This window comes from Macaca nemestrina, chromosome 12 (genome assembly GCF_043159975.1).
Source record: "Macaca nemestrina isolate mMacNem1 chromosome 12, mMacNem.hap1, whole genome shotgun sequence".
Lineage (NCBI taxonomy): Eukaryota > Metazoa > Chordata > Mammalia > Primates > Cercopithecidae > Macaca > Macaca nemestrina.
The window spans coordinates 89,033,514-89,055,193 of record NC_092136.1 but is presented as its reverse complement, the minus strand read 5'-3'; the positions used below and the strand labels follow the sequence as shown (position 1 = coordinate 89,055,193).

At 35.9% G+C, this 21,680-nt stretch overlaps 1 protein-coding gene across 2 annotated transcripts; it reads right to left on the bottom strand.

The window, feature by feature from the left end:
- Nucleotides 1–5,524: 5,524 nt before the first annotated feature.
- On the bottom strand, nucleotides 5,525–13,112 carry LOC105468900 (tripartite motif containing 77). 2 transcript variants are annotated; one of them, XM_011719396.2, is made up of 6 exons: nucleotides 12,702–13,112; nucleotides 11,907–12,002; nucleotides 8,972–9,202; nucleotides 8,220–8,242; nucleotides 7,415–7,512; nucleotides 5,525–6,018 (listed from the first exon to the last, which is right to left on the bottom strand). In XM_011719396.2, exons 1-6 carry the CDS (start codon nucleotides 13,110–13,112, stop codon nucleotides 5,525–5,527), a joined length of 1,353 nt encoding a protein of 450 aa, XP_011717698.2. The 2 variants fall into 2 exon arrangements, with proteins under 2 accessions (XP_011717698.2, XP_011717699.2); XM_011719397.2 differs by lacking the exon at nucleotides 8,972–9,202.
- Nucleotides 13,113–21,680: the final 8,568 nt, after the last annotated feature.

Here is a 21,680-nt window from a genome sequence, read left to right as displayed (position 1 = left end):
TCAGGCCTCAGCCTCCCCAGTAGCTGGGATTACAGGTGAGCATCACCATGTCTGACTAATTGCTTTTTGTACTTTTAGTAGAGACAGGGTTTCAACATGTTGGCCAGGCTGGTCTCAAACTCCTGTCCTCGAGTGATCTGCCTGCCTCGGCCTCCCAAAGTGCTGGGATTACAAGTGTGAGCCACTGCACCTGGCCTATTTATACTTTTCAAAATGTGCTTGTATATAATACTTATTCATTTTATGAAAATCATCACTCATGATGCATATCGTATTGCTATTCTATGTGAAAAAGTGCTTATTAGTCATTAGATTAAGGCAAATTAAAATCACAAGATGAACCACTAATCACCCATAAGTGTGACCAGAATTTACCGAGAGATTTATTACCGTGTGTTGACAAAGATGCTGAACGAATGAAATTTTAGTCATACGCGGGGGAATGTAAAGTTATACAACCACTTTGAAAACATTTAGGGAAATCTACATAAAGTATTCTTTATGACCACTCCTAAATATACATCCAACATATATACATTGTCTTTTTTTGTACAAATGGGGTCCCACTATGTTACCCAAGCTGGTCTCAAATCCCTGGGCTCAAGCAATCTGCCTGCCTTGACCTCCCAAAGTACTGGAATTACAGGCTGCATTCATATATTAATTAAAATACGTGTACAACAGTACAACATTCTTCATACCATTGCTGTTCATAGTATACTAAAATTTAAGTTAAAAAGTTTATCTCCAGTAGAATGTCTAAATAAACTGTGATATAGTCATGCAAATAAATTTTATGAAGCAAAGAAAAAGAATGAACTCTCACTACTTGCAAGACAATTAAAGAATACCAAACACCACTTTAAGAAACGAATCTGGACAAAACTTATTCTTAAAGAATATTTAATATTGAAGAATATTAAATATTAACAACAGACAAGTTCTATTCTATCTAAAGATTTTTCTTCTTTTTCCCCACTTTTTTCTTTACCTCTTTTCAATGTATCTAAACATTATGTCACACACAAAGACCTGGACCTTCCCTGTCTCTTCTTCCCTATCTCCGCACTGTAACAGAAGTCTAAACCACTGCAGGAAGATCGAGAAACATAGCTTCCCTTAAGGTACTGGTAAAAATTTGTTCCAGCTCATAGATGGGAACAAGGAACTAAAAGATGGGAAATAGCGTAAGTATGTGTTAGATTAAAACCTAGAACCGAAGGCAGAGCAAGATCACTGAGAAGATCCCATTCACAAGTCGCAGAGATACAGTATCTGCCTATAACAGAGACTTAATCAGAACTGTTTCGTGTATTTGTGTGTATATTTGTGTAGTTATTTAACCTGATCATAGAAATTGCAATTTTTAAATAATATAGAATATTCTGTAAACCAAATAACCATAACCATAAATTAAAGGAAAATATTAGTAAATTCCACAGTGTTAAAATACACACAAGATATATATTGATTATGATCTTAAGGTCTTTTATACAATATATATATGTGTGTGTGTGTTTATGTGTGTGTGTGTGTGTGTGTATATATATAGGTATATAAAGATTCCATATATATTAATGGCTTCTTTATCTATTTGATACTAAAACTCCTATATAAATGTTTTCTATATTGAGTGTGTTTCTACCTAAGGTTTCTAGCATCTGTTTTAACTCTTAACTTTACAACTTTGGTTCCTATACATTTGGTATATAGCTATTTATAATTTATAATTTTTTATTGCAAATTTTGATAGCATTAAATTGTCACATTGAAAGTTGTTGGTTTAAATTCTACTTACTTTCTTATTAGATTCTCAGATCCTTATTTCTTAATGTCTCCATCTTTCTAGCATAATTTTGTCCTTCTCTTTACTTGCAGTCTTTCTGAATTATTTTGCTTTAGGTGTCTTTTTTTTGTATATAGGACATAGCTGGGAATTTTATTTGAGCTTATAAAAGTATTTTTTATCTTTTAATAGGTAAGTTAAGACCTCTCACATTTATTTTATAAATGGTGCATGAATTGAACATGTCTAATATAACTAATAAGTACAAAAAAGATACTCAACATCATAGTCACTGAGAATATTTTAATTAAAATCACAATTACATGCCACTATAAGGTCAATACAACAGCTATAATAAAAAAACACAGACAATAATATTCGTTGTTAAGGTTATGAAAAAAAATGGGAATTTTAATACATTCCAGGTAAGCAAGTAAAATAACACAGCCACTTTGAAAAATAGTTTGCTTTCTTAAAAAATAAATAAATAAACATAAGTGTACCAGAAAATCCAGGAATCCCTTTCCTCAGTATCTACCTAAAAGAAATAAAAATATGTTTATACAAAGACTTAAACTCATATATACATGATAGCATTATTTATGATAGCTAAAAAGGTAAAACAATCCAAATCTTGATCAACTCTTCAATGAATATCAGAATGTGAACTATTTGTACATTGAAAAGCTAATCAGAAAAATAATAAATAATGAAATACTGATTTATACTACAATATGGATAAATATTGGAAATATTATGCAAAATTAAAAGACGCACTAAAAACTACATACTGTACAATTCATAGATATGGAACATTCAGAGGCAGAACATTAGAAAGAGGTAATTGATTTCTTCAAACTAGGGTAGAAGGTGAAATTAATTGTAAACCAGCACAAGGCACCCTTTTGGAGTAATGATAATGTTCAAAAACTAAATTATGGTGACAGTTGCCGAACACAATAAATATACTAAAATTTATTGAATGTTACATATGGGAGAATGTTACATGGGAGAATTTTATGGTATACAGATTATATCTAATGAAGTTGTTGAAAGTACTGAGGAATATAAAAGTTATAAAATTGCCAAAGTACTTTTCAAAAAAGAATAAAATGAAAAGATTTACATTATCTGTATCCAAATGTGCCATAAGTATGTAGGGATCAAGAAGGTATATTGGTGTATGGTGAGATAAATAAATATCTACAACAATAAAACAGAATTAGAGTCCAGAGTAGATAACACATATATGATCAATTGGTTTTTGACAAAGGTGCTAAGATCATTCAAAAGATTCAAAGATAATCTTTTCCACAAATAGTACTTAAATTTTTGGAATTCAGGTGCAAAAAATATGAACTTCAAACCCACATTACACTGTACATAAAAATTAACTCAAAATGGATCACTGACCTAAATGTAAGCTGAAATTATGAAACTTCTAGAAGTAGTCTTATAAAAAAATTTAGTGACCTTGTGTTAGACAAGTATTTCTTACATGTGGCATCAAAAAAAGAAACATTAAAAATGACAAACTGGATTTATTAAAATTAAAAATGTTGTTCTTCCAAGGATACGATAAAATTAAGATATAAGCCATAGACTGGCAGAAATTATATTTGCAAAACATATATGTGATAAAGGATTTGTATCAAAAAGAACTCTTACAACTCAGCAAGTAGACAGACTATCCAATGAAATCATTGTATGACCTAAAAGACTTGAGCAGATGATTCACTAAAGAAGATACTTGGATGGAAACTAATGATAGTAAAAGATGCTCAAGGCCAGGTGTGGTGGCTCATGTCTATAATTATGGCACTTTGAAGGGCCAAGACAGGAGGATAACTTAGGGCCAGTGGCTCCAGACCAGCCTGGGCAACATGGAAAGACCACATCTCTGCAGACAATTTTAAAAATTAGCCAGACATAATGATGTGTGCCTGTAGTCCCAGCTACTTGGAAGGCTGAGGTGGTAGGATACCTTGAGCCCAGGAGTTTGAGGTGAGCTATGATGTTGCCACTGCACTCCAGCCTGGTTGACAGAGGGAGATCCTCTCTCTCTCAAAAAAAAAAAAAAAAAAAAGATGCTCAACATCATTAATCACTAGTAATATATATGCAAATTAACCCACAATGAGCTATTACTACACACTAAAAAATAAAAAGGCCTATGTAATAAAGGTTGAAAATACTAAGCGTCAGTGAGGATGTAGAGGAATTAGAACTCTTATCAAGATGTTGGTGGCAATGTAAAATGGTACAGTCACTTTTAAAAGAAGTATTTTGACAAGTTCTTAAATGATGAAAAAATCCACTAAATAATTCAGTACTTTCATCCCAAGTAGCTACCCACAATAAATGAAAGATATGTGGGCTGATTTGCATAGAAATATAAATCATAGTTGCTAAAACTGGGAGCAATTCAGATGCACATCATTTGGTGTTTGGATAAATAAAATGTGGTGTATTCAAGGTATGAAAAGCCACTCAGCTGAAAAAGAACAGAAGATGGCCAAATAGATGCAACCAGAAAGCTCCATTCCCACTGAGAGAGACCAAAATATTGAGTAAACCATATAGCTAACAGACACTATAAAGCAACTATACAATCAACTCTACAAAACAACCAGATGACAGGATCAAAATCTCACATATCAAAACAAATCCTAAATGTAAATGATCTAAACTCCACAATTAAAAGGCACAGAGTGGCAAGCTGAATAAAAAGACAAGACCCAAGTGTATTTGTCTTGAGAGATCCATCTCACATATAATAACACCCACAGGCTCAAAGTAAAGGATGGAGAAAGATCTACCATGCAAATAAAAACAACAACAACAACAAAAAAAAAAATGCAGGAGCATCTGTTCTTACATAAGATAAAAAAGACTTTAAACCAAAAACAATTAAGAAGATCATTACAAAATGATAAAAGTTCAGTTGAACAAGAAGGCTTAAGTACCATAGTACCACATCTATGTATCCTTTATGTAATGATATTTCTCAACCTATTCTGTCTTGCTAATCATGGCTATATTATAGTATATTTTTGTTGGTTCTATAGCTTTTGATTTTAATAACTTTTTACATGTTTATTATTTAATTATTTACCTATTTCTTGAATATCTCTCATATCATCAGACTGTTTCTTATTCCTGTAATGAATGAGAAGAACTGTCATTGACTTTCCCTTCTTGTAATTTACAAACTTGAAAAAAAGACACAAATTCTATTAGGAGATTTACAAAGGAAATGTATGAGCTGTTCTTGACATCTGAGACCTCATCTAGTTCAGAAAGCTGGGAACTGGTGAAGGGAAAGGGTTTATCCAGATGAAGGCAGGGAATAGAGAATTTTAGGCTGACACTGAGTTTTACGTAAGGCCTTTCTGGAAGGCAACTTGTCTGTGCTTTAATTTGACTCAGCTGGGTTTTCATGCTCATGTATTCTTTTACCTCCAGTAAGCTTTGATAACAAGTTAAAAGAGCATGCATCCTATACAATATAATAAAAGACATTACATCTATTCAAATAAAATAGAAATGACAAATGTATATACTGTACATTATTAACACTTTAAAAAATGATACAATAAATATATATCCATGAGGTAAAATTAAGTAAAAGGTAATGAGATATGCCTGATTTTCCCCATTAAGAAAGTAACCAGAATAGGAGCTTCCTCTGCTATTAGAATTACCAAGGCCTTGGTCAGGTTTGTGACCTGTCCCTGATTATTTAGATCCGTGGCAAATGAAAGGTCTCAAAGGAAAATAGAAGATGCGAGAGAGGAAACTACAAATGAGGGAACTTTGGGCAACATTAACAAAGCTCACTATCCCACATTCATAATCTAGGAACACCCCTAGCCAGCCTTGGGGCCTTGGAATATAGTGAGGTAACAGTGGGGAAGTAGATAAGAGGCTGAAATGGTCATCCACTTTAAGACACAGGAGTAGAAAGATACCCTCAGAGTCAAGTCGCATGTCATTCCTCTTTGTCCAGGCTTCTCTGCAAAGTCCTATAACCCAATTACAAGAGTCTTTCACATCCACCTCCCAGTAATGTTTGCCAGAGGTGAGGATCTGAGCTCCCCATGAAGAAGTATACTGTGTACTTGTTGGAGTGCAGGACATGTCTGTATCATCAAGGCTGCATTGCAAATGCCTCAGGTCTTCGAAGAGAAGCTTGTGATTACTGCATATCTTATGATCCATGGTGATATACACTGTAGCAAAATAAAACAGTGAATGCAAAAAAAAAAAAAACAGTTTAAAAGTTCGGAGGTACAGGTGCAGAGGCAGTCTGGCAAATACTTAACAACCAATCCCTGAAAACAAACAAACAAAAGCAACTGGTTTGTTTTGTCTATTAGGAATATTTCCATCTCACTAAGGCCAGTTTCAAGCTACCAACAATTTAAAAATCAATCAAAAAATTCAAAACATTTAACAATTAGCTCTCATGAGTCAGTACTAACTGGCTCTGGCACACCGCTCTATCACAAGTGGCATATAGAGTATATCAGATGAATTATCGAGACAGTTCAGCAACAGCTTCTTGTCCATTTGCGGGGCAAATGAATTTTTAATCAAGCAACTAAGATGAAAGAAAATTTAGAGAAAACATAAAGACGTAAGATGTCAATCTCTGATTTAATTTTTACTAGACTACTAAAAATTTGCCAGCTTATTCATAAGATGCCAAGAAAACATCAAAATGGCACTTTATTTAAGCCTCCTTATTAACCAATTTTCACAAAATAAAATAAACATACTAAAAATAATAAACATATTAATTATACTTAAGATATGATATTATTATCGTTAGTTCTAAACCATGACCACTTTGCCTAAGATGGGAGGGCTTCACATTTGATCTTAGCCAAAAGGCCAAGAAGTAATGAGGGCTTCACAACTTAAGCAAGCAAAAGTGAAATAAACTAAAAATCTATATGTGCCTTTTTAAAAAGGTAGTTTCTCTCCCAGAATTTCTGGTTTGGACATCATTAAATCAGAATTCTCTTCATCTCATCCCATGGCTGCCTCTCTTCTATCTGCCAGACTCCCCATCCATTTCCATTTGTTTGTGTAGCCCTCTACACAGTGAAGGGATTTTCCTTCAGACTGCTTTGTGGTTGTACCTATTGTTTACAAACTTGTTTTTATGCTTTTGATAATCCTGTGGTTTTTCAAATGTATTCCTTAAAACTTCAATCTTTAGGTAAATATTTGAATAACAACATTAAGATGTTTCTAAGAATCGGATCATGTAAATATAACCAGAGTTGAAATGCTTTGAAAGAATATGCAGTTTTATATGCTACACCAAAAAATTAATGCTTTATCTATAGCATTCCTCCAAGCCTTTTATTGTTTTTTTTTAATCACTTAAAATAATCATGTTATGCACTGTATTTCTTGTTTATTTATTCCAGACTTCAGTTAGCTTTTCCTGAAAGTTTATTAACAGTTTTAAAATTGGTTAAAAAGATTTCCGTATTTGCCTGCTTGTTCACTGAAAATAATAATAGAGACAGAGAAGTGAATATAGACTGAAGTGAATATAGGCCACCCATATAAAAATACTTATGTTGGAAACGTTAGTGCAGTTCACACTCTTACCTCTGAAGAAGTTAAGCCTCTCTGACATCCCAGTGATGGTCCATGCACTGAGCTGTGGGTTCACAGGCTGAGGCATGGCCAGCCTCAGAAACTCATTCCTGCAAAGAAAAATACCTACTTTTTACTACCAGTCCCAAAGGAATCATTAGCAATCCATAATAAGATGCTTGATCAGAATCCTCACAATTAGGTTGAAGAGTGTGACCTGAACTCAAGAACTAAGACATATTGCAATTGTAACTGTATTTTATGATGTGCTCTGCTGCTTTTAATATCTCTATGCCAGTAGAATATGTCATCTCAGTCATAATTATATCAGTTCTCACCTTTGCAGCTTCCCGAGGTGAGCCATGCAGAAATCCTCATTTAATTTCTGAAATCTGATAGGTGTTAAATTTTTGGAACATGCCACCTGCTACATATGGAGCCTCAGCTCTATACTACATTCCTTCTTGGTGATGTTCCCTTTCTCCTATTTTCACCATTTTTTCATCTGCTACCTCTCCGAGATTATTTGCCTTTCCCATTGACAACCTGGAATAACCTTCAAATAATTAGGATGTAGAAAATTAGAGGCTGGAAAAATAGTTGTCTTATTGAAACTTCTACATTAGGTCTGGCTATGAAAACTGCTCCCATCCTTCACTTTCATCTGAAGTAGTCAATATATAAAGCCTGGATGACCTTAGAAAAGAAAGAAATAAATACAGACAGAAATTCCTCCCTAAAAGTATGGGTTGATCCCAGCAGAAACAGCCTGATTATTGTCACAATTACCAGGACTTGGATAGAGGGGCAAACTTACCTTTTCATTATGTCTCCCAAATCCTATAAAGAGAGAGAAGATGGCTTAGTTTGCAGCACAATAGGGTTCTCTAGTCCAGTGCAATCTGAGGATATGAACTGAATTGGAAAACTTAATGTCTTCCACTTTCCTTCTTTGGATAAAGGCATTTTTCATTTTCTTCTTCTTTATAAATATGAAACCCAGTCTGATATCTACATTTTATAGTCTATGAAATTACACTCTTGATGAAACATAGTCAGATGGACTGAGGTTGAACAAAGGGGAAGAGGAAGGGAAGACATGCTGCTGTACAAACATCTGCAGCAAGATTGCTAGAGGTCTCCACAAAGTTCTTATAAGGATGTGTGGGGCCCAAATCGAGGACTTCAAAACTAAAAGAGTAAATAAATGTCATAAATCTCACACTTTCACTTATTGACACATCCTTATACAAAATTGAATCACGTATTCACGAGCTGTTCTGTTGCAACTACTAAGAATCAGTGGGTGTAGTAAGATAATTTTAGAAGAGAATTTTCTTGAATTTGTTACTAGAACCTTTCTAAATAGTTTTCCTTCTCCTCTATGGGACAAGAAAGAGTGAGACTGGGTCTACAGAGGAGCGAAACCTGCCACCATAAGGTCAGGAGAGGCAGAATCTGAATATTTAGAACCAGAAAAGTAATATAGATCAAAAAGCATATAGACGCTAGCAGATACGATTCCCAAGCAGGGTGGTGTTCAGCACCCTGACCTCCTTCAGTTTTTACCTGAGGCAGGTTCACATCTGCTTTACAGCTCATTTCCTTCAGTTTCTCAAACATTCCTCTCAGGAGTACACTCATCTTAGCCATTCTAGTTTGACTTATCTTGAGTTGCTCAAAAACTATCCTGCCTTCTCTTGCCAGGCCCTCTAAGTGCTTTTGCTCTTCTTCACGGAGGTATTGACACACCTTAGGATATTCAGCGCTGATCATCATGCTCCGCAAATGTATAAAAACCTGTAGTGACATTGGGTTAATTAAATCACGGGTCTAAGTGGTTTTATTCTTTCCTTATCAGCTATTCTGCTTTGTTTCATGTTTTGTGCTATTCTACTAAATCTAGTTTAATGCCTTTCCTCTTCAAATACAGCATACATTTTCCTTTCTTCCTCCTTCCCTTCCTCCCTTCCATTTCCCTGCATCGCTCCACCTACTTTCCCTCAAACCCCCATATTTTCATTTTAAAAATAAAGATAAATTAAGATCATATTGATGTTGTCTTATATAATGTTCTAACCTCTTCATCACTGTATCTAAATTGTATTCTATTTTTCTCAATACTTCTACTCATAACAATTTACTTCGTTAGGAAAATAGAGAACATAAGACATTGCTGCATCTTTCTAGATTACCTCCATTTCCAAAACACTCGGTGTTTTTACCAGTTGTTGGCTATGCTTGCCTATTACCTAAGACTGCTCATCTCTAGCCACCCCTTCTCTAGACTACTCTCTTACAGTGTTCATTCTTTCCCTCTGCTTGCCTCTGTCTTCCTGTCTCTGTCCCAGATGTTTGCCTATTCTCTCTTTCTGGCTCCATTTCTCTGTCTCATTCTTTCTCTGGCCTGTCTTTGATTTTCTCTGTCTCTGTCTTTCTGTCACTGTGTCTTTATTTCCCCCCTCTCTCTTTCACTCAATTATACTATTATTATTATTATTATTGAGACAAGGTCTCAGTCTGTCACCCAGGCTGGAGTATGGTGGTGCAGTCATGGCTCACTGCAGCCTTGAATTCCTGGGCTCAGGAGATCCTCCAACCTCAGCCTCTTGAGTAGCTGCGACTTCAGACACATGCCGCCATGCCAGGCTACTCAATTACTTTTTGTTTTTTAATTTTCATTTTATTTATGTATTTATTTGTTTGTTTGTTTGTTTATTTATTTGCAGACAGAGTCTTGCTCTGTCACCCAGGCTGGAGTGCAGTGGCATGATCTCAACTCACTGCATCCTCTGCCTCCCGGATTCAAGTGATTCTCCTGCCTCAGCCTCCCAAGTAGCTGGGACTACAGGTGCGCACCACCATGCCCAGCTAATTTTTGTATTTTTAGTAGAGACAGGGTTTCACCATGTTGGCCAGGATGGTCTCAATCTCTTGACCTTGTGATCCGCCCACCTCGGCCTCCCAAAGTCCTGGGATTACAGGCGTGAGCCACCGCGCCTGACCTCAATTAATTTTTCACAATTCCACACCACCTTTAAATGTGTTTAAACATGCAAATTTTTTTGCAAAACATGCAAATTTTGCAAATTACTTTGGAAAAAAATTAAAATATTCTTGTCCCAATTACCTCATCTAGCTTCTCTTGCTAAAACATTTCTATCCCTATCAAAGCTAAATTTATTGATCAAATGTGATCAAACTTGCTGTGCTCGTGTGTGTGATTAATGACCCCTTTACCTCTATTCCCTACTCTTTCCTGAACCAAACATTACAACTTACCAAGAACTTCTTTTTTCTAAATTCAAGTATGATGCTTTAGTCCTAGAATTCTTCACCTTCATTCTGCATTTGACACTATTTTCTACTTACTCCTTTTAACCATACCTTGTTTCTCCTGCCTCAGAAAAATACATTCTTACAAAGCCACTGATTCGTTTCTTCTGTACCTTCTTATCCCTGGAAATGGGTTCTTCTTGGCCAACATAGATTCTACAAACCTGGATTCTTTGTACCTGTTCTCTGTTTTATTTTTCCCTGAAGCACTTCATGGGCATTATTTGTTATATACATTTTAATTTGCAGATTGAATTCCCCCACTAGATTATAGTCTCCTAGGGTAAGTAATCTATTTCTTCTTTTGTCCATATCTGTATCATTTTGTTGGGCTACAGCAGTGAGCAACACATGATAGGCCCTCATGAGAATGCAGGACTCCTCCGAAAATCCATCTGAAATGATCAACATGATTTTGCTGTTCCCCTTTGGCATTCTCTCAGTATCATGTATCAATTATTATTATTCTCTACTGGTCCCTGTTTATATGACCCCTTCGGAAGTGCTTGAGATCTTTGAGAATAAAAATGTTGTTTAATTTACTTATTCAGTTTTAGGTACTTAATTAATATTTGTGAATGGATTATATAATCCTAAATTCTTAGCTAAGCATTCACATTCTAGACCTTGCCATAATTACATTTACAGTCATATCTCTCATCGCTGCCTGACTCTTTTTCATGAACTAATCAAGAGGAGTTACTCACATGTCCAAATAATTTTACCACTTTTCTAACTTTCAGCTTCTTATTCCTAAAATCCTTCCAGCATTATCATCGGTAAATTTCTGAATTTTGCTAAAACATTAGCATCAGATTGATTTTCACCTAGAAGCTATTTTTTGTTTTTAGCATTTCATGTCTGCTAAACTGCTGTAGAACCACATTTTTTCCTTCATTCTAGTGATCTTACATGCCGTTTTTAGCACATTTCTTGTCACTGCTGATGTATTATTGATAGATATTGCTTTATTCAGAAAAATCAGGATATTTTTAGTTATATATTGGATGCAACATGAAATCTCACTCTAAAGGTTAAGTTATATTGTAGAGAAACACATGTAGGTCCTTTTTCTGATCATCCTATTCAGGGGATATGTGGTTAACTCACCCACAAGTCACATTTTCTATTCCAAACTGGTTCTGAGAGAAATGAGCTTACTGCTTACTTTCCACGTTCTGATTATGTTGGTCTCTCTGTTTAGATTTCTTTGATTTTTCTGCTTTTTTTTCCAGATGGACTTCATTTGAATCAGGAGTTTCTTCTGAAAAACAAAACTATAAATCTGAGCACTAGAAAAGAAAATATAGCATATCTCAGATACTTTCAAAAGAGGTATAGACATGGGACAAATAAAGAGTGCAGAATGCAGACATGCAGGGGCTTTTCTTGAGGGCACTGATTGTCAAGTCTGAGAGGCCAGTGAAATCAAAGGTAGAATTCCCAAATTTTGAAAACAATACCCATTATCTTAAAAGTCTGACACTGAAACTGATACAACCTTGTCAATTTTCAGAAGTAATTATTATTTTATATTTAATTTTAAAATGCTAGCCCTCAACTTATCTACAGTACTATTGGAGCATACTGACCCATATTTATTAGAATTTTCTATAATAGATTCATTGCAATCATGACTGTGTTAGCCAATGACTATCATCGAAACTAGTGATTAATATAGAGCTCCTTACACTGAAATGCCAGAACCCTAATGCTCATCAACTTTATCATCATTCTTCTCCCTCAGCCCAAGAAAATTTAAATTTCAGGTGAGCAGGGATATTTGGTTTCTTCAGTGCTTTATCTTAGTGTCTAGAACAGTGTCTAATTTATGCTCATCAGCAATTCTGTTTATTGCATAAAATTATTATTATTAATAATAATGATAAGCGTATCTTTCCTTATTACCTGTAGGATTCAGGGTTCTTCACATTTCAAAGTGCAATCAGTAGCATTTGCTTACCCTATAGTATTCATCAGCCTCCTTTGTCATATAGTGTTTGTGAGTGGCATGCCTTGGGGATTGAGAGCAGAGAAAACACAGCAGGCTCCTGTCAGTTGCACAGATGAGGTTCTTGATTTCCTGGTGTCTCCCACAGATCAGCATGGCAGAGCTTGCTAACTGGCAGGAGACTGATTCTCCTGTAGGAATAGCTTGTTTCTCAGCAAAAATAATGCGTTTGAAGTACATTTGCTGTGATATTTCCCTGCACACAGGGCAGCAATTAGGAGTTAGTGCATCTTCCCACAAGAGGCAGAGACAGGGATTACAAAATCTGTGCCCACAGCAAATGGTGACAGGGTCTGTCAAATAGTCTGTGCAGATCGAGCAGGTGAGCTCACTGGTAGAACACTGAGTGATAGCAGAAGCCATGTTTCTGAGAAAATAAAAGGAAAGTGTCATTCTTTCCCCCAAGGCATACGAAATGAGCTTAAGACCTTTTTTTACTAATTTGTGTATGCAGTGTAGCAGGACAGGCCATGTTTTCTGAATGACTAAAATAGGATGGAGAGGCACAAACAGTGCAACAGATTGATCACATGCCCTCTTTCTTGACAACCTTGGCCTATAGCACTATTTTCCAGTTCCCTAAGAGAAATCCAATATTTTTCATGTCTGTTATCTCTTCTACAAAAACATAAAAATCACAGGTCCTGGGCTCATCTGTAGCCACAGGCAGTGGGTCATTATTTTGTCCAACGCTATCAAGATTTCCCCCTTTTTTTCCCTCTCTCTCTGGTTGGTCATCATAAGACATGTACTCCAATTCTGGCCAAGAGAACAAGAAAGTAGACTTCGTAGGAGAATTCTGTAAAAGGTATTCTTGCTACAGAAGAGACACATGGAAGAAACAATTGCTTTTTCTGTCTCTGGACATTACATGGATGCAATATTTGCTTGTGTAACCATTTTGTGGACTCATAGTAAACTAATCTAAGACAAAAGTCAATACTCTAAGGAAAACAGAAAGGCGAAAAGAACCTGCATCTTTAATAATACAATAGAACACTAATTACATAATTCTGGAGAGGCCAACTAATGCAATAGAAGGAATGGTGGACAATCATCATTTTACAGATGTCATAAAAATAACAGAATCAGGCAAGAATCATTAGTGGATAATAAAATAACTAAATCATAGATTTTGTGAAAGAGCCTATTTACATATCATCAAAGTTCTACCCCACATGCCAGCTCTATCCACAGTGTTACTGAGGCATAATAGATAAGTGAAAGTGTATAATTTAATGTATACAAACAGAGGTAGATGACTAAGGACACAAAACACATCTGTAGTATTTTTGCCAAAAACATTTTACCAGCACGTAACCGTGGGAGGAAATTAGATAAATGCATTTGAAAAACACTATGCAGAAAATATGGCTGACCTATTAAAATAATTTTAATTTCTAAGGAGAAAATGTTTGGAAACAGTTATATAGCAAAGATAACTGAAAGAAATATAAAAATTAACTATGATGTAATTATAATATCATCGATTTGTACCTGGTTTGAAAAAAGTAACAGCCAATTAGGACATTATGAGGATATTCAGGGATATCATAAAACCTAATAGGGTCTTATGGTTGCAGCTCAGAAATGGAGAAGGATGAAAATACTATTGCCGCCTCCCTGCAAGAAAAAAGGTGCAAGGGAAACTAAAGATTAATGAGGCTTAGTTTGTTTGTTTGTTGTGTAAACCATTAGAGAACAGAGGTAACAAGACGACTTAATCAGTTCTGGATAGAGACAGGTACAGCACTGAGAAAAACAGGACCCATGCATATGTTTATCTGGGGCAGATTCTACCAAAAGGCCATGAAAACAGAAGATAAACCAAATAGTTTTAATTTACTGCTAAAACCCAAAGCTGGGCTAGAGTGAGTGTGCAAAGACCCTTAGGGTCACAGACATAGAAGAATCCTCACCCAAGGGGCAGGCCTTTCCAACAGAAATGCCAAGAGGCTCTCACAGGGAAAACCAGGAAGAATCAAGAGAAATTTTCCCTTCTTGTGGTACTGGCTGGGAGAGAAAAATGGCAGCAAACACATGAAATCAACCTAAATATCCATCAATGATAGACTGGATCAAGAAAACATGGTACATATACACCGTGGAATACTATGCAGCCATGAAAAGGAACGAGACAATGTCCTTCACAGGGACATGGGTGAAGTTGAAAGTCATTATCCTCAGCAAACTGCGGGATACAGAAAACCAAACACCACATGTTCTCACTTGTAAGTGGAAGCTGAGTGATGAAAGCACATGAACATATGGTGGGGGACCACACACACTGAGGTCTGTCAAGGGTAGGGGGTGGAAGGAGGAAGAGCATCAGAAAGAATAGCTAATAAATGCTGGGCTTAATGCCTAGGTGATGGTAATCAGTGCAGCAAACCACCATGGCACATGTATACCTATGTAACAAACCTGCACATCCTGCATATGTACTCCTGAACTTAAACGTTGAATAAGAAAAACTACATTTTAAAACATCTTTTAATTCCTAGAAGCTTTGCTCACTATGCATTTTCCCCAAGCACTATATTAAAAGTGAAAGTGATTTCATACCAGATCTCTTTTTCAGTCTCTGCCTCTCTCAATACACATAAAAGCACCCTTTGCAATGAATTTGACGATATTTTGTTTAATTTTCTTAATGTTTCTCCCACTGAAACACAACATTTAAAATAATTTATACCAACTATGTTAATGAATATTAACATAATAGTGACAAAGACTAGTTATGTATCATGGATTAAAATAATTTAATGTAATTTATTTTTTATGCTATTTTTCATTTTGAAAGTTTTTTACAAGTAGCAAAAGTATATGTGCACAGTTGAATTGGGAGAATAAAAGTAAACAGGTATCGGTACAATATCTAGAGGCTTTTGAATTAGCAATAACAAAACTTTTTAACATAAAAAGTCCAGAACGTGTTAAGGCACTCAGGAGGGGTGGCTCCAGGTGCAGAGAATGGTTCTCATTCCAGTTCTATTCCTTTAAAACTTTCTGGATAACCACTGCCACCATCAAGGTGACCACAAACGAGGCTTTTCAACATTAATATGCTTGTTGAATTCAGCTTCAATTTATTCTGAAACATAGGGAAGAGATGCGACTGGACCTTTGGTTAAAGGCTTTATTAAAGCCTCCTTGAAAACTACGGAGAAAGAAAAGCAAACAGTAACCAGAAGCTAGGTAGCCTAGTTCATACAGCTCACTTTTCTCACCTTCCAGTTGTTGCTTGTCCTCAAGGAACCTCTGTTGTCTTATCCTGCCTGCCCCACCACTCAGAACTGATGCTTTGTAGCTGCCCGCCCTGTCCAGATCCAGGAAGAGGAGGAGACGGAAGAGGGCTAAAGTCTTCATTACCAGCTGTGCTTTGTTTCCTCTCTGAAAAGGGATCCTTCTTAGATTAACAGCCAGGCTGATGAGTTAGCCTAGTTGGTGCATCAGTATCACCTGAAAAGCTTCTGAGGCCACAGATTGCTGGGGCTTACACATGGGTGTTCTTCATTTAGTAGGTCTGGGCTGGGGCCAGAGAGTTCGAGTATTAGGCAACTTGTAAGAGGCTGCTGCTGGTCCCTGAACCATACTTCGAGAATCTCTGATTTAGCCCAATATTCATAAAAGATGATATGTTTAGGTCGTACAAGGATGGACAATTTTTAAAAATCTATTTGGAAAGCACAAAAATAGAAGTCCAGGATGTAAACTTGCCACTGTAGCTTCTTGTGTTTTGTGGTGGGTGAAAAGAATGGTAGGAAATGCATCCGCTTTTGCCCATACAACCACAGCACTGTGGGAAGGCTACAGCGCAGGACTCTTGCTTCTCAAGGTCTAGGAGCTCAAGGAACAAGATATAGACCCAATGTCCAGGGTCCCAGGCAGCCCTAGTTTTCGACAGTTCCCTTCCTTACCCCAACCTTACAACTAGTACATGATCAGGAAATGTGCCCTTACTACAGGGGTTCACGATGTGTGACTGTGAATACTTTTAGGGTGCATGAAGAATTGCCCTTTGAAATTTTATTATCACGTGAGTATACAGGAGATTTTCCCAGGGGCTACATGACATGTAATATCACAAAAGATTGAATAGAGAAGCAGATGTGAGAATCCAGATGACTTCTATTAAGCCAGACATTAAAGGGATTTGTAAACATGTAATCAAAGCCACTCTTCTCTTTTATTTGATTTTTATGGTTTTGGAAAGTATACTTATTTTTTACAGAAATATTATGTTACCAATTATGGTTTTATAATTGTTACTTTAAATTATTAATAAATAGATATTTATTGTTTTCAGCTTTAATTTCTAATATGGCATATCTTGACATTAAAAAACTCACATCAACAAAACCTTGTGGAGACTCTCAATTATTTTATCAGCTTAACTGAGGTATAATTTCTGTACCATAAAATTTAGTTAATGTATACAGTTAATGATGTTAATAAATTGCTATTAAATTCATTTTATGCACGATCACCATATCCACTTTTAGAACACTTTTGATCTTCCAAAAACATCTCTTCTCCCCTTTTATAGTCAATCTCTACTCACATCCCTGTGTTCAAGGCACCACTGCTCTGCTTCTTGTCTCTAAGATTTTTATTTTTGTTGTTGCTATTTTTGTCGTTGCTTTCTAAAGTAGAGTCTCACTATGTTGCCCATGCTGGTGTGCAGTGGCACTATCACAGCTCACTGTAGCCTCAACCTCCTGGATTCAAGCAATCTTCCCTCCTCATCTTTCTGCATAGCTTGTACTTCAAGCAAACACTACCACACCCAGCTAGTTTTTAATTTTTTGTAGAGACAGGATCTCACTCTGTATCCCAAGCTGGTCTCACACTCTTGGGCTTAAGTGATCCTCCTGCCTTGGCCTGCCAAACTGCTGGGATTACAGGTGTGAGGCACCCCACCTGACCTGTCTGTAGGGTTTCGACTTTTAATAAATATTATGCATGTAATCATTCAATATATAATCCTTTGTGTCATTTAATATGTTTTAGAGATTCATCATGATTTTGTGTATATATGATTTGTTCTTTTTCTAATTTTTATTTTTTATAATTTCAACTTTTATTTCAGATTCAAGGAGTAAATGTGCACGTTCTTTACGTGGGTATATTGCATGATGCTGAGATTTGGGGTATGAATGATTCCACCACACAGATAGTGATCAATTTATGTATGTCTGAATCAGTGCCTGGAACTTTAAATAAACTCTTATAAATGTCTGTGGATTATATTATTTAAAATGAGCAGCCCTTAAAAATCTACTTTTACTAAAAGCAGTTCATGAAATAGCCCCTTTGATAAAATATTTCTAAATTAACCCTTAAATTTTCTTACCTTTCCTTCTACAACCAACTCTACAGCCTTACATCATGTCTACTCCATTTGATTGTTTAAGTCACCATCCACTTCAACGTTGTTACGCACAATACCCTATCTCTAACCTCCTTTCAATCACTCTCTTTTCAATAATACTGTTGGTTACTTATTTCTTCTTGATTTCATTTTATTATTATAACTTCATATTCTGAAAACACTCATTTTTATTAGATTCTCAGACAAAATTTACATTCATCTGACTTCCCTCCTACCTCAGAGAACAGCCTTTAGCAGACTTTTTGGAAGCCTCCTTCTTCTCTGTTTCATATCCAACTATTAGACTGTCCAAGTGCTCAGTTTTGCTACCTTTCCCTCCTTGATTATGCTCAAAATTAGTGTCATATAGTCTGGTGCTTTAATTAATACCTGATAACGTTACCCAAAGTTATACTTCAATGATGTATTCATCTATTCAATATTTACTCACTAAATGTGACTGCAAGGCATTGTTCTAGATTCTAAACTGTTCAATAAAAATATAGGTATCCTTGTTTTGGACTAAACTCCTGTGCTAGGCCCCAACAGAGCAGCCTAAAAACCAGAATGAAGTTTCCCATAGTGAAGTTCTACATCATCAAACCAAAACTAAATTTTGGTTGTTGGGTTGATTTCTGACTGTCCTATTAATATAAATCAGAAGATAGAGATGATGAGAAGTAAATTCCCAAACAGGGTAGTTTCAGTCAGCATGGTATTGAGGTTCTCTCTGTTTTAATGTTTACTAAAAAGGTAACCTGAAGTATTCAGATATTAACCAATCAGTTATTTTTCTATACTCTTTCTCCCTGTCCCTGCCTTACAAGCAACATAACTTTGAAGTGACCAGCCTGTTTTCTGTTCATTGTTTCTGCTTTCTTCAGCTCTGTATATAAAACTAAGCTCTTCTCAGCTCACAAGAACACTTACTCTATTTTATGAAATAAAGTGTTGCCAACTTCTGGAATCACAGATAAAGCCAATTAGTATCTTTATGTTAATGGTTATCATTTTGGTTTTTTAACAGAACCAAACAAATGTAATACATATTATGGAGTAGTAAACTATTATTTGGGCTCCAGATTCTTGTATGCACTGGGATAGGTAATGGGCATTTCAAAAATCAGAACTCCCAACTTCCCTGACAAAACCTGCTTACCTTTTTCTAAATGTCAAAAACCTAGGAACCATCTGGATTTCTCTTGTACTTTTACTTTCCATTTCAGGAAATTATCTTGCTAAAGGAGCATGTTCTAACCTAATGCAAGGAAGCTAAGAACCTTGATAAAAGGTTAGAGGAACTGCTAACTAGAATAACCAGTTTAGAGAAGGACATAAATGACCTGATGGAGCTGAATACACAGCATGAGAACTTTGTGAAGCATACGGAAGTATCAATAGCTGAATCAGTCAAGCATATCAGAGACTGAAGATCAACATAATGAAATAAAGTGTGAAGATAAGATTAGAGAAAAAAGAATAAAAGGGAATGAAAAAGCCTCCAATAAATATGAGACTATGTGAAAAGACCAAACCTATGTTTGATTGGTGTACCTGAAAGTAATGGGGAGAATATAACCAATTTGGAAAACACACTTCAGGATATTATTCAGGAGAACTTCCCCAACCTAGCAAGACAGGCCAACATTCAAATTCAGGAAATACAGAGAATACCACAAAGATATTCCTCAAGAAGAGCAGACCCAAGACACATAATCATCAGATACACCAAGGTTGAAATGAAGGAAAAAATGTTAAGGGCAGCAGAGAGAAAGATCGGGTTACCCACAAAGGAAGCCCATCAGACTAACAGTGGATCTCTCTGCAGAAACCCTGCAAGCCAGAAGAGAGTGGGGGCCAATATTCAACATTCTTAAAGAAAAGAATTTTCAAGCCAGAATTTCATATCCAGCCAAACTAAGCTTCATAAGTGAAGGAGAAATAAAATCCTATACAGACAAGCAAATGCTGAGGGATTTTTTGACCACCAGGTCTACCTTTCAAAGAGCTCCTGAAGGAAGCACTAAATATGGAAAGGAAAAACCAGTGTCAGCCACTACAAAACATGCCAAATTGTAAAGACCATCAACAATATGAAGAAACTGCATCAACTAATGGGCAAAATAACTAGCTAGCATCATAATGACAGGATCAAATTTACATGTAACAATATTAACTTTAAATGTAAATGGCCTAAATACCTCAATTAAAAGACACAGACTGGCAAATTGGATAAAGAGTCAAGACCCATTGGTGTGCTGTATTCAGGAAACCCATCTCAGGTGCAAAGACACATATAGGCTCCAAATAAAGGGATGGAGAAAGATTTACCAAGCAAATGGAAAGCAAAAAATAGCAAGGGTTGAAATCTTAGTCTCTGATGAAACAGAGTTTAAGCTAACAAGATCAAAAAAGACAAAGAAGGGCATTACATAATGGTAAAGGGATCAATGCAACATGAAAAGCTAACTACCCTAAATATATATACACCCCAGATTCATAAAGCAAGTTCTTAGAGACCTAAAAAGAGACTTAGACTCCTCCACAAAAATAATCGAAGACTGTAACACCCCACTGTCAATATTAGACAGATTAATGAGACAGAAAATTAACAAGGATATTCAGGACTTGAACTCCGTTCTGGACCAAGTGGATCTAAAAGACATCTACAGAACTCTCCACCCCAAATCAACAGAATATACATTCTTCTCAGTACTACATCACACTTACTCCAAATTGACCACATAATTGGAAGTAAAACACTCCTCAGCAAATGCAGAAGAATGGAAATCATGACAAACTGTTTCTCAGACCACAGTGCAATCAAATTAGAACTCAGGATTAAGAAACTCACTCAAAACTGCACAACTACATGGAAACTGAAAAACTTGCTCCTGAATGACTACTGGGTAAATAACAAAATTAAGACAGAAATAAATAAGTTCTTTGAAACCAGGGAGAAAAAAGGCACAACGTACCAGAATCTCTGGGACACAGCTAAAGCAGTGTTTAGAGGGAAATTTATAGCACTAATTGGCCATATGAGAAAGTGGAAAAGATCCAAAATTGATCAATACCCTAACATCACAATTAAAAGACCTAGAGAAGCAAGAGCAAACAAATTCAAAAGCTAGCAAAAGACAAGAAATAACTAAGATCAGAGCAGAACTAAAGGAGATCGAGACATGAAAAACGCTTCAGAAAAATCAATGAATCCCAGAGCTGTTTTTTGAAAAGATTAACAAAGTAGATAGACTGCTAGCCAGACTAATAAAGAGGAAAAGAGAGAAGAATCAAATAGACACAATAAAAAATGATAAAGGGGATATCACCACTGATCCCACAGAAATACAAACTACCATCAGAGAATACTGTAAACACCTCTATGCAAATAAACTAGAAAATCTAGAAGAAATTGATAAATTCCTGGACACATACACCCTCCCAAGACTAAATCAGGAAGAAGTGGAATCCCTGAATAGACCCATAAAAAGTTCTGAAATTGAGGCAGTAATTAATAGCCTACCAACCAAAAAAAAAAAAGCCCAGGACCAGAT